Here is a 12,213-nt window from a genome sequence, read left to right as displayed (position 1 = left end):
CCTGTTTGAACTTGTTATCAGTATAAAAGACACCTGTCCACAACCTCAAACAGTCACACTCCAAACTCCACTATGGCCAAGACAAAAGAGCTGTCAAAGGACACCAGAAACAAAATTGTAGACCTGCATCAGGCTGGGAAGACTGAATCTGCAATAGGTAAGCAGCTTGGTTTGAAGAAATCAACTGTGGGAGCAATTATTAGGAAATGGAAGACATACAAGACCACTGATAATCTCCCTCGATCTGGGGCTCCACGCAAGATCTCACCATGTGGGGTCAAAATGATCACAAGAACGGTGAGCAAAAATCCCAGAACCACACGGGGGGACCTAGTGAATGACCTGCAGAGAGCTGGGACCAAAGTAACAAAGCCTACCATCAGTAACACACTACGCCGCCAGGGACTCAAATCCTGCAGTGCCAGACGTGTCCCCCTGCTTAAGCCAGTACATGTCCAGGCCCGTCTGAAGTTTGCTAGAGTGCATTTGGATGATCCAGAAGAGGATTGGGAGAATGTCATATGGTCAGATGAAACCAAAATAGAACTTTTTGGTAAAAACTCAACTCGTCGTGTTTGGAGAACAAAGAATGCTGAGTTGCATCCAAAGAACACCATACCTACTGTGAAGCATGGGGGTGGAAACATCATGCTTTGGGGCTGTTTTTCTGCAAAGGGACCAGGACGACTGATCCGTGTAAAGGAAAGAATGAATGGGGCCATGTATCGTGAGATTTTGAGTGAAAACCTCCTTCCATCAGCAAGGGCATTGAAGATGAAACGTGGCTGGGTCTTTCAGCATGACAATGATCCCAAACACACCGCCCGGGCAACGAAGGAGTGGCTTCGTAAAAAGCATTTCAAGGTCCTGGAGTGGCCTAGCCAGTCTCCAGATCTCAACCCCATAGAAAATCTTTGAAGGGAGTTGAAAGTCTGTGTTGCCCAGCGACAGCCCCAAAACATCACTGCTCTAGAGGAGATCTGCATGGAGGAATGGGCCAAAATACCAGCAACAGTGTGTGAAAACCTTGTGAAGACTTACAGAAAACGTTTGACCTGTGTCATTGCCAACAAAGGGTATATAACAAAGTATTGAGAAACTTTTGTTATTGACCAAATACTTATTTTCCACCATAATTTGCAAATAAATTCATTAAAAATCATACAATGTGATTTTCTGGATTTTTTCCCCTCATTTTGTCTGTCATAGTTGACGTGTACCTATGATGAAAATTACAGGCCTCTCTCATCTTTTTAAGTGGGAGAACTTGCACAATTGGTGGCTGACTAAATACTTTTTTCCCCCACTGTACTTCATTTGTCAATACAAATGCAATTCCAGTGTGATGTATATTTTGAAAATGTACAGATTCTCCCTCCACTTTATTTGTATTCATATTTATTATGGATCCCCATTAGTTCCTGCCAAGGCAGCAGCTACTTTTCCTGGGGTCCAACAAAAATTAAGGCAGTTATATACCATTTAAAAAACGTTACAATACATTTCAAAGCAGATTTCACAACACATTAAGTGTGCGCCCTCAGGCCACTACTGTACTACCACATATCTACAACACAAAATCCATGTGTACGTGTGTGTATAGTGCGTATGTTATCATGTGTGTGTATGCGTGTGTCTGTGCCTGTGTGTGTGTCTCTTTACAGTCTCCTTAACTTGCTAAATTTCCATATTATTCATTACAAGATTTTGTTGCGGTTTAGGGTTTAGTGAATGATTTGCCCCAAATACAATGTTTTTAGTTTTTGAAATATTTAGGACTAACTTATGTAGCGAGAAGTGCTGAGGAAGGTGCTGATATAACATGCCTTGGACTCAGAAATCAATCTGGAGATCTGTGTCTAGTGCAGCTCACGGTCAAGCGATATCCCAGCAGTGGAGAATCTGCAGATCAGACAGAAATACACCTCCGCTGCACTGAGTGAAGCATGAACTGATTACCATAGAACACAACTAGGTTTAACTTGATCAGCATATCCTCACCTACTATAGATAGTGCTGTAGATATGCATAGCTCAACCTTTCCCCTATATTATCTGCAGATAAAATGGTGCAGGCCTATATGTCAAGTAATATAAACTCTATGGTATACTCTTAGAAAAAATGCTTCCAAAAGGGTTCTTCTGTCCCCATAGGAGAACCCTTTTTGGTTCCAGGTAGAACCCTTTTTGTGCAAAGGGTTCTACATGGAACCCAAAAGGCTTCTACCGGGAACCAAAAATATTTATTCAAAGGGTTTTCCTATGGGGACAGCCGAATAACCATTTAAGGTTCTAGATAGCACCTTTTCTTCTAAGAGTGTATTAGAGGAGTGAAAAAACGAGGGAATATAACTGATAAGAAATTGAGGGGCTTCCAACCATGACTGGTATTGCATGTTTTCAATGGTCAAGGTACAATGCAGACACCACATGGTTTCTCTGAGGAAGGACCCATGAATGCCCTCTTGTGAGTGTGAGAGTCATTCTATGCTGGTGTCAGGTATCCTCCAAACAGAGTGGAGGAGATGGGGAGGTAGGGAAATCTCCTCAACTGTTGTATAATAAACATGTCCCGCTAGCGTCTCCCAGCCGGACCGTTTAGAGAGAAAAGGCCTTGTTCCAGATCGGTCTGGAGGTAAATCAGTGTGACATTTTGACAGCAGCGCATCAGTTGCTTGAGGAGCCTCAAAGTACACAGCTCAGTGGCTGTACACCTTGTGCTTTTGACTGGCCCACCGAGCAGGGGAGGGGCTGGGAAACACAGATAGTAAGCCATTACAACCTATGACCTATGAATGACAAGATGGTGGGAACAGGAAAGCAAAAATAAACATAAACAGATTTGTCAATTTGTCAAGGCTGGCTCACTGTGTATGTACTTTTTGTCATTTTCATTAGTTAATTTTCTCTTAAATATGCCCAAATATACTTCATTTATGTGGAACAGTCTACTGCACCCCATAACACCCTATAACAGGGGTCAGCAAACCCCAAAGTTTTTAGTACAAATAAATAAAAAATGAGTTTAATTTAGGAAAATGAATTGGTTCTCAAGTATTCCCACTAATAGAGGCATATGTGATTGTGTCTCAATGTAATAAAGGTATTCAATTATTGTTATTTTCAAATACAATCTCTTTTGGGGCTTAGTTGTGGTCAATTTGCAGTGTTCAAAATTATTATTATTATTATTATTATGTTTCAGCCCTCCGACCATCCGCTCCGACAAAAATCGGCCTGCGGCTGAATCTAGTTGCCTAGCCCTGCCCTATAGCATCCCTCGGTTCTATTTTTTGTCCACTATTCCCAACTTTGTGAGTACATGTAGCTGTTCAAAATAACATGCAAGGTTCAACACCACACATTCTGATAGATAACTGAGATCAAACATGAGAATAGTGTAAAGGTCCTTCGTGACTGGTCTTACTCCTACAACAACGATATGGAACAATGGTGAATGGCATTTGAAAGAAAGGAAGAGTGAGCCTGGTTTCCTACAAGGGCAGAGCGTTTAGGTAATACTAAGGAAATTCAGAAAAACCAAAAAATAGACTTCCTTCTTCTTCTCTCTCTACGCTGGAGACCCTTATAACAACAAAACCACGGCGAAATTCAATTTGACACAAAACAGATACAAATAGCTGCCCATTATGTACATATTGCAGAAATGTCAACACTGCACTTTCAAAAGCATCCTCTTTCAACAACATCAGCTTGGCAAGCTCATGCTCAAGATATCAAACTTTACGTCAACATGACCCATCAGTGCTTTCATGCTATCGTCCATTTCAATGTCAAACTAAACAGCCAATGTGTTTTTGGATCCCCTCCCATGCTTTTCTTGGCCCCAGATGCTCTGAAGGCAGAACTAAAGCTGAATAATTTAACACAGTAGAATAATTTGAAGCTTCATTTTTACCAGAGCATATCATTAATTGTGGGTTACACATAGCGATGGTGCTTTGAGTTAAATCTGGCTGAGAATCTGCCCAGGTGTTTATTAAAGTAATTCCACCTAGACATCAGACAGCACACCATATATTCAACTGTTGTGAGTTTTTAGGTTGTCCTGCATTTTTTGTGCTTTTTGTTGTTTGAAGTGAGGTAGCTAAGAGCAACACCTTCATTCAGTGAAGGTTCTGACGTAAATCTGTCAAAGGTCCCAAACACTTTGAAAGGTGGATGTAGACATTGCTATAGGATGTATACACTGAGTATCCCAAACATTAGGAACACCTTCCTAATATTGAGTTGCACCCCCCTCTTTTGCCCTCAGAATAGCCTCATTTCGTCAGAGCATGGACTCTACAAGCTGTTGAAAGCGTTCCACAGGGATGCTGGCCCATGTTGACTCCAATGCTTCCCACGGTTGTGTCAAGTTGGCTGGATGTCCTTTGAGTGGTGGACCATTCTAGATACACATGTGAAACTGTTGAGCATGAAAAACCCAGCAGCGTTGCAGTTCTTCACACAAACCGATGCGCCTGGCACCTAAAACCATACCCCGTTCCAAGGCACAATCTTTTGTCTTGCCCATTCACCCTCTGAATGGCACACATACACAATCCATGTCTCAATTGTCTCAAGGCTCAAAAATCATTCTTTAACCGGTCTCCTCCCCTTCATCTACACTGATTGAAGTGGATTTAACAAGTGACATCAATAAGGGATCATAGCTTTCACCTGGTCAGTCTACGTCATAGAAAGAGCAGGTGTCGTTAATGTTTTGTAAACTTAGTGTACATTGCTGTGGTATGTGGAAGAGCTTGTACCTGACAGCATTGGGATGGGAGTGAGAGATGTGACGAAACCAAGAGCTACAAGAGAACAAACAAACACATTCAGTGTTTCTATACTTGGAATTCCACTGAAACATATGAAACCAATTACCGCTTCATTGGACATCAAACTTGCGTGTGCTTCAGTAGGCTTTGGTTTCTAACATTGAACTGGTGAGAGTACAAAGAGTACAGCCTTCTGTGGAGTACATTGAGTTTGATGGAGGAGAGCGACAAAGACACATACAGACAGTTTACAGTAATTTCATGAAGGGCCTCTTGGGTAATCGAAAAGATGTCAGACTGCTGATGTCTAACAGCTGTTTTGGTCTTTACAATCCAATGTCATGTGAAAAGCGTCTCCCTCCTACTTCTCAACAGAATGGGTCCTCTTGAAGGTAACACAGACAATATCTCAGAGCATGGCGCTTGCAACACCAGGGTTGTGGGTTCGTTTCCCACAGGGGGCCAGTATGAAAATGTATGCACTCACTAACTGTAAGTCGCTCTGGATAAGAGCGTCTGCTAAATGACTAAAAATGTAAAAATGTAAATAATGCTGAGCATAGGATTTTTGTCCCTTCCCGGTTTATTTGCATCCCAATTCAAATGTTCAACCTTGATTTTGTTAAAGAGGAACATCCCTTGCTGAGAGGGTGAATTCTCTCAAAGTACATGTTCCATGATAAAATACTCAATTGGGTGACACTTTACATTAAGTTGCTCTCATACCTGTGTAGTAACAATGTAATTACACTAGTATGCTCCTTATTCCACTTGTCTAAGCAATTACTCGTGTAAAATGTAGCAACCGCGTTATTACTGTAGTAATTACAGCATTATTATACTGGTATAAGACCAACTTAATTTAATGTGTTATCCAAAAGGGTCACATATGCAATAACAAAACTGTGATCATAATGTGATCATTGTCACCATTGTCACCTAGTCACGACATTAAAAAACGTTTAGATAGAGAGGACACACCTGTGTTGGGGTGGGCCCTCTGGTGTGTGTCTCGTCTCGGAGTGGCGATTGGATTTGTCCGACCTTAAGGGCTCGCCACAGTGATTTCACAGTCTACGCAAACGGAGCTACGGAGCGTCACGTTCCAAAAATTCAGCAGCACAAAAGTATGTAGAACTACGTAGAGAGCTACGCAAAAGAAGCACAGTCGGATCTGTTGCGTAGACTGTGTGGAGCCCTTTAGGGCCTCTGAAAGACAACTTCCTGCCTGGTCCTGGCTCATCAGGTTCAGCCCCCCCCCCTCCCACTCTGTCTCAAGAACTCCCAGTTATTGGGTTGACCTCAAACAGAGATGCTAATGGCTGGGGCCTTAAATCACCTCTGACTGCAGCCTAACCCCCTCCCCTGGTCTGAACTCCTTGCCCAGCCACCAACCCCCAACGCCCCCATGCATTTCACAAATAGACGCCAACAATGGCTGCAAGTGAGGCAATTTGCTTCAATACATTTAAGTAAATGAAAAGGGCAATTGTATACTAGAGCTCAAGGGTCTCCTACAGAGGCTGTACATGTTTAATATAATAACCGCTTTCTCACTGTGGTAGCTGCAGCGGTACTTCAGTTGTAACATTACTGGTGTTGTGCTGTAAGAATGCCCCACCTACTTCATCAAGAAGCTAATAATGTGTTGGTTGCTATGGGAATCTAAAAAATGTTACATTTACATTTTAATCATTTAGCAGACGCTCTTATCCAGAGCGACTTACAGTTAGTGAGTGCATACATAATTTTTTTATTTTTCATACTGGCCCCCCGTGGGAATCGAACCCACAACCCTGGCGTTGCAGACACCATGCTATATCAACTGAGCTACATCCCTGCAGGCCATTCCCTCCCCTACCCTGGACGACACTGGGCCAATTGTGCGCCGCCCCATGGGTCTCCCGGTCGCGGCCGGCTACAACAGAGCCTGGATTCGAACCAGGATCTCTAGTGGCACAGCTGTGGTGCAATTTGTTTTTGAGTCACATCTGACTCACATTGAGGTATTGTAATATATTGTACAGTCCTTTTCAATGCTTGTCACTGTTCACCTATTAGTCACCCAGCTGATTCATGACCTGAATGACATTGTAGTGATTCATACATCGCTATCTTATGGTAAAATATCTCCTTAACTCAAGGCATTTCAATGTCATCTCTGAAATGTCATCTGACCTGACCTCATTACATTTATACTCTTTTGTTTATTGACACTCAAGATAGGTTACTTGCATGCATGGAATGTAAAACGCTGACCCTAGTCTTTAAAAAATACTCTACAAATGTTCTATCCTCTCATTGATGATTGCTGTGGAGGCATCACACGTTGGTTGGCTGGAGCCATGTGTGGGAGCGTGCGTAAGTACTTGGATATACTGTAGAACAGCTGGACAGAGAACACAGAAAATAACCCACTGATGAGGTCCACTTTGTGCAGCTCAGCAGACCAGAGGAAAACTGGGCTGAGCAACAGGGCTAAAAGTTGTCTATCACAGTGAATCTGATTGAATTCCTAGATCATAGTATACTTAATCTAGAGAATCCACCTAGAGCAAAACACTTGGGCTGATTGAAGAGCTTTCAGATGGAGACAAGAATGTGTGACTGTTTAACGAACTGGCTTGTGATAGATTACTTTTATATGTCACATTCTAGTTTAATGCCTTGTTGCAACAAGTTGTCGCCAATGCTATCTACAAAGGCAACACAAGATGAATCTGTGCTTTTGGAATCTGCGATCATATACTAGCTCAATCATAGGGGTCACATGTTATTTGTCATCTCTGGGATTTGTATCTATACACTAATAGGTACTTGAGGCATTGAGCGCAGCTAATAATCAGCTCTCACGATGAGATGGTCCCTGTATCTCAGGTAATCAGCTGAGTGCAAAATCAGTTGATGCCAATTTGTTACATTCACACATTTAACTGCACACAATTAAAGTGCCTAATATTAGCCAAACACAGCATATCAATAATCTGAAAAAGACAACATTACTATATGAACATGTGTCGCTCCTCTGACTGTGACCCTGAATAGTATAGGGACTCCATTGTCCCATTCTGCTTCAAAGCTCAAATGTACATATTGATCGATTCCACAGTGACTGTGCTGGCAACCTCTATATCAGTGATTCTTAAGGTAGCTGTCCCCCCTTCCCATTCCCAAATATGATTGGTGGGTACTGTACAGACTGAGCAGCAGACCATGCTGGGCCAGGGCCACCCATACTCTCCCCCATCTTCCTCTTCTTCAGGGGGTCCGGATAAACCAGGGTAGACTGAGAGCAGACAAGGAGAGAGAGATCAGGCAACGTCCCACTGCATCTGCCTCATCCCAATGTTGCAGCTGAGCTCACGGAAGTAGGTGCTGTTAGTGCACATCCCCACCCACCATTTCACAAGGTCAGGAGTGCCTGGCAGGAAAGATTAGGATTGGCAGCACTACCAAAATAGTGCAGTGCCTTGTACATAAAAAAACGCAGTCTGTTCAAAACTTTTGAAACACCCTGTCACAACCTATTAAATTATTCTCAATCAAATACTTGCATGTATGTTGATACTGAGTTTCATTCCAAAATGCTATATATCCATTTTCAGAAATGTTGGTAAATTAGCTTTTATTGTTTAAAGAAATTATGAAAGAGATTGGTGTTTTTACTATCTAATCATGGCATGGCATTGTTCAATGACAGACATGTATTTGTTCAAAATCTATCACTTAATGGTTTCATTTCAGAGAGACAAATAATCATGTTATTTTTGCATAATGCTATATATCCGCCTCACACTCAGAGAAACAAGTAGTACTGCTAGGTTTTACACAGTCAAATGTAACAAATAACTACATTTTTTATAAAGACATGTACAAATTATACATTTGTGACATCAATATAAAAAAAAAAAATGTTTTAATGTTTCAATACAGTAATATGAGATCTGTATGTAAAACATTTACATTTGACATTTTAGTCATTTAGCAGATGCTCATATCTAGAGAGAATTACAGTGTGCATTCATCTTAAGATAGCTAGGTGAGACAACCACATATCACAGTCAAATATACAGGATACCAACATTCCATTCCAACTAAACAATGGATGTATAAAGTTTTGCTAAAAAATAATCATTTTCATACACATCTAAAATCTATGAATGAAAAATCTGAGAACAGTAATATTTTACACACACATGAAGGTAAGCAATCATTTCTGAGGAAAAACCACAAATGTGAAAAATGTGTATATAGGCCTATAGTGTTTTGGATATTAACTCTTCAAATGTATCTGGATCAACAATGAAGACCATAAGAATTATACATGAGTAGGCCTAATTCATAACACTGTGGAACGAAACTTTCTCTAAAACTTTCTCTCTATCCAGCTCTAATGCTCAAAACACAAGAACATGTGTTAATATTATTACTGTATCATTTCACCCAGATGATGTTAAAATAACTAACAAGCTGCATTTATCGTCACTGTGTGACATCAGTCCCCCAGGAAAGGGCTACATCGGTGAACGAGCCTCTGTGTGCGCGCATCCTGGCTGCCCCCAAAATGAACAAAGTTCTCTTTATCAGCAACTTCAACGTTTCACGGTGGGAACGTGAAAGACAAGCATGCATTGTGATTTAATCAATTTGTGACTTGTGGAACATATGAGCAAACAAAGTTAAGCTGTTCAATAAACTTTCACAACAACCAACCCCAAAGGTAGAACAGGCAAATGGTCAAGCCTCAAGTTAATTGTGACAACACCATAATTAACATATTGACAACTGGGTGTCAACAAATAACATGCACGCCCAACATCCTGAGATGAAGTGTGAAAATTAGGAGATGACAGACCCCTCTGTTCACTTTGACTTCTCAATGGGGCATCACAATCACAGGCGGGATAACGGACTTTCACGCTAGGCCTCTCACCTTTGGATTTCAAGCACGCCCCACCAAAAGTACATAGGGCCTACTGTACACAATTGTTCTACCCTCCAATATTACATAATATGGGAGAGGTGTCAGATGATTTAGCGGAAATCTCTGACTTCTGACTCCAGTGCGTTCATGACAACTTGGAATTCAGAAAAAAAGTTATCCGACTGGGAATAATCTTTTGAACAGTCATCCAACTCGGAATTCCATGTCCTAAACACGGGCATCTTTCTAGAGCTCTGTCTTTCCGATCTGAAGATCACTGACGTCATGATATGACCTCGTTTTTTTCCAGAGTTCCCAGTTGTCGTGAAAGCACCATATGTCCTGCAGAAGGGCCGATATGATACATCTGTGAAGCTTTTGGGGGATGGAAATAAAAGTGAATAGTCCTAGTCCTAAATGACACGTTAGACATGAGAACCTCGAAGAAAACGTTCAATAAGTAAAACAACATGAAAATATGAGCACTGGTTGAGATTGAAGACAATCGAAATTCAGTAATTTATCCGCACATTACGCACATTGTGTTCCATAATAGTGGAACCAACCATTCCTATCGGTGCATTTAATCAGAGCAGTCAGATTATATAGGGATTACTTCTAATCAGACGTTTTAACCACATTGCTGCGAATGCGACACCTGGGGTGATGGTGGGGCACTCTGACTTTTGCTGCATTGAGTCAATCCTCCGGTGGGACTGACCATGTGACCAAACTCTGCGCGGTTATGGAAGACCAAACTACTGCGCGGGTATTTATACATTTTCTGCCAAAGGAAAAAGGGCGTTAGTGTGTGTGCCAATTTTCTGGGGCTACAGGGGAAATGTTCTGCAGAGTAAAATTATGATTATAATAATTACATGTGTTGCTTTCGAGGTGAGTTCTCAGAGGTAGGCTGTTTCCTTCACGTTGCGGCAGAGCTCTCTTGAAGCTGCATGGCCACAACTGTAGCCTATACCCTACGCTTTCCAAGAATCTTCATTATAAAACTTTGTATAAGTTGCCATTTCTCATAGATAAATATAACAAGCGCGAATACCTCAATACCACCGCCATCACGTAACCCGGACGACTATTGCCCAAATCAAACGTGAAAACGGAAAAGGAGTCTCCTGACAAGATCTCAAAAAGGCTCCTAATGCGTACTGAATGAGCGCACCTATAGCTTAGCTTTGATGCTGCAATAATAGCGTAGAGGCCTCTGAAGGATACTTCGGAATCAAAAGAGGGTTAGAAAGAAGCATTTTACCTGCTATTATGTTGTCTGCTATTATGTTGTCTGTTGCCAATTCTTTCTCAGTCATCATGTCCAGCTGTGTTATCTTTCCTTGAATCTCCCCTAAACAGTTACACATGCAGGTTGTCCTTGTTTACTTGCCAGTCTGAATCATTAGATGGATGAAAAAAAGCTCAATTCTCTCACTCGGAGTATTCCCTTTAAACCTCCTTTCTTTCTCTTCAGTTCCTTTAACTGGAAAATAGAGCTTGCTATGGATGGCGCGCTAAAAATCCCATGTAAAGGATGCACAGAGGGGTTGACCCATTCAACTGAAAGCTTGTCGTCGAGTTTGGCCGATCTACACCTCCAAAGAAAGGAGGTCTGCTACCCAGGCTGCTACTTTCCGATCCTTAGGTAGCCCTCTGTCCCGCCCCTCCCGTCAGCTCACACGGCTGTTCTGGCAAGGAATGTCTCCTAATAATCCAGACCTAAAAATCTACAGTAGGGGTTGCAAGGTTGCAGCACTAGGTAGCCTGTACATCATCATCATCTATGTTTCTGCTGTCCTGCACTGGCAAATTTTCATTAGTCATCTCCTCATTATGCAAATAAGAACCCCTCCCAAATCTATAAAATGGTTTTCAGGTTAGCCTACCTCTCATGTTTTTCTTTTTGACTATTACATCAATAAACTTGTACTGTACTACACCATGTGGTCATTAGAATCAAGCACACCACAATCTTGATTCATTTCTATATAGGATATGCAGGCTGTTTACATGCACAATATATACAAAAGTATGTGGATACCCCTTTAAATTAGTGGATTCGGCTATTTCAGCCACACCCATTGCTGACAGGTGTATAAAATCGAGCACACCGCCATGCAATCTCCATAGACAAACATTGGCAGTAGAATGGCCTTACTGAAGAGCTCAGTGACTTTCAATGTGGCACCGTCATAAGATGCCACCTTTCCAACAAGTCAGTTTGTCAAACTTCTGCCCTGCTGGAGCTGCTCCGGTCAACTGTGAAGTGGAAACATCTAGGAGCAACAACGGTTCAGCCGCGAAGTGGTAGGCCACACAAGTTCACAGAACGTGACTGCCGATTGCTGAAGCGCGTAGTGCATACAAATCGTCTGTCCTCGATTGCAACACTCTCTACCGAGTTCCAAACTACCTCTGGAAGCAATGTCAGCACAATAACTGTTTGTCGGGTGCTTCATGAAATGGGTTTCCATGGCCAAGCAGCCGCACACAAGCCTAA

The 12,213-nt window shown here is 41.9% G+C and overlaps 1 protein-coding gene across 1 annotated transcript in view; it reads right to left on the bottom strand.

The window, feature by feature from the left end:
- The window catches only part of LOC311110543 (heat shock 70 kDa protein 12A-like), a gene marked incomplete at its 3' end in the record, with an annotated part of 22,944 nt that extends 11,815 nt beyond the window's left edge, over window positions 1–11,129 (bottom strand). The window contains exon 1 of the mRNA XM_084153053.1: window positions 10,975–11,129. Within this exon, the coding sequence (XP_084009179.1) occupies window positions 10,975–11,080 (106 nt within the window). The 5' untranslated portion in view covers window positions 11,081–11,129. The remainder of the gene's footprint in view (window positions 1–10,974) is intronic.
- Between the last annotated feature and the right edge of the window lie 1,084 nt (window positions 11,130–12,213).

This window comes from Coregonus lavaretus, assembly GCF_964263955.1.
Source record: "Coregonus lavaretus genome assembly, chromosome: 36".
Taxonomy (NCBI): Eukaryota; Metazoa; Chordata; class Actinopteri; order Salmoniformes; family Salmonidae; genus Coregonus; species Coregonus lavaretus.
The sequence above is the reverse complement of the archived record's forward strand: the minus strand, read 5'-3'. Positions and strand labels throughout refer to the sequence as shown.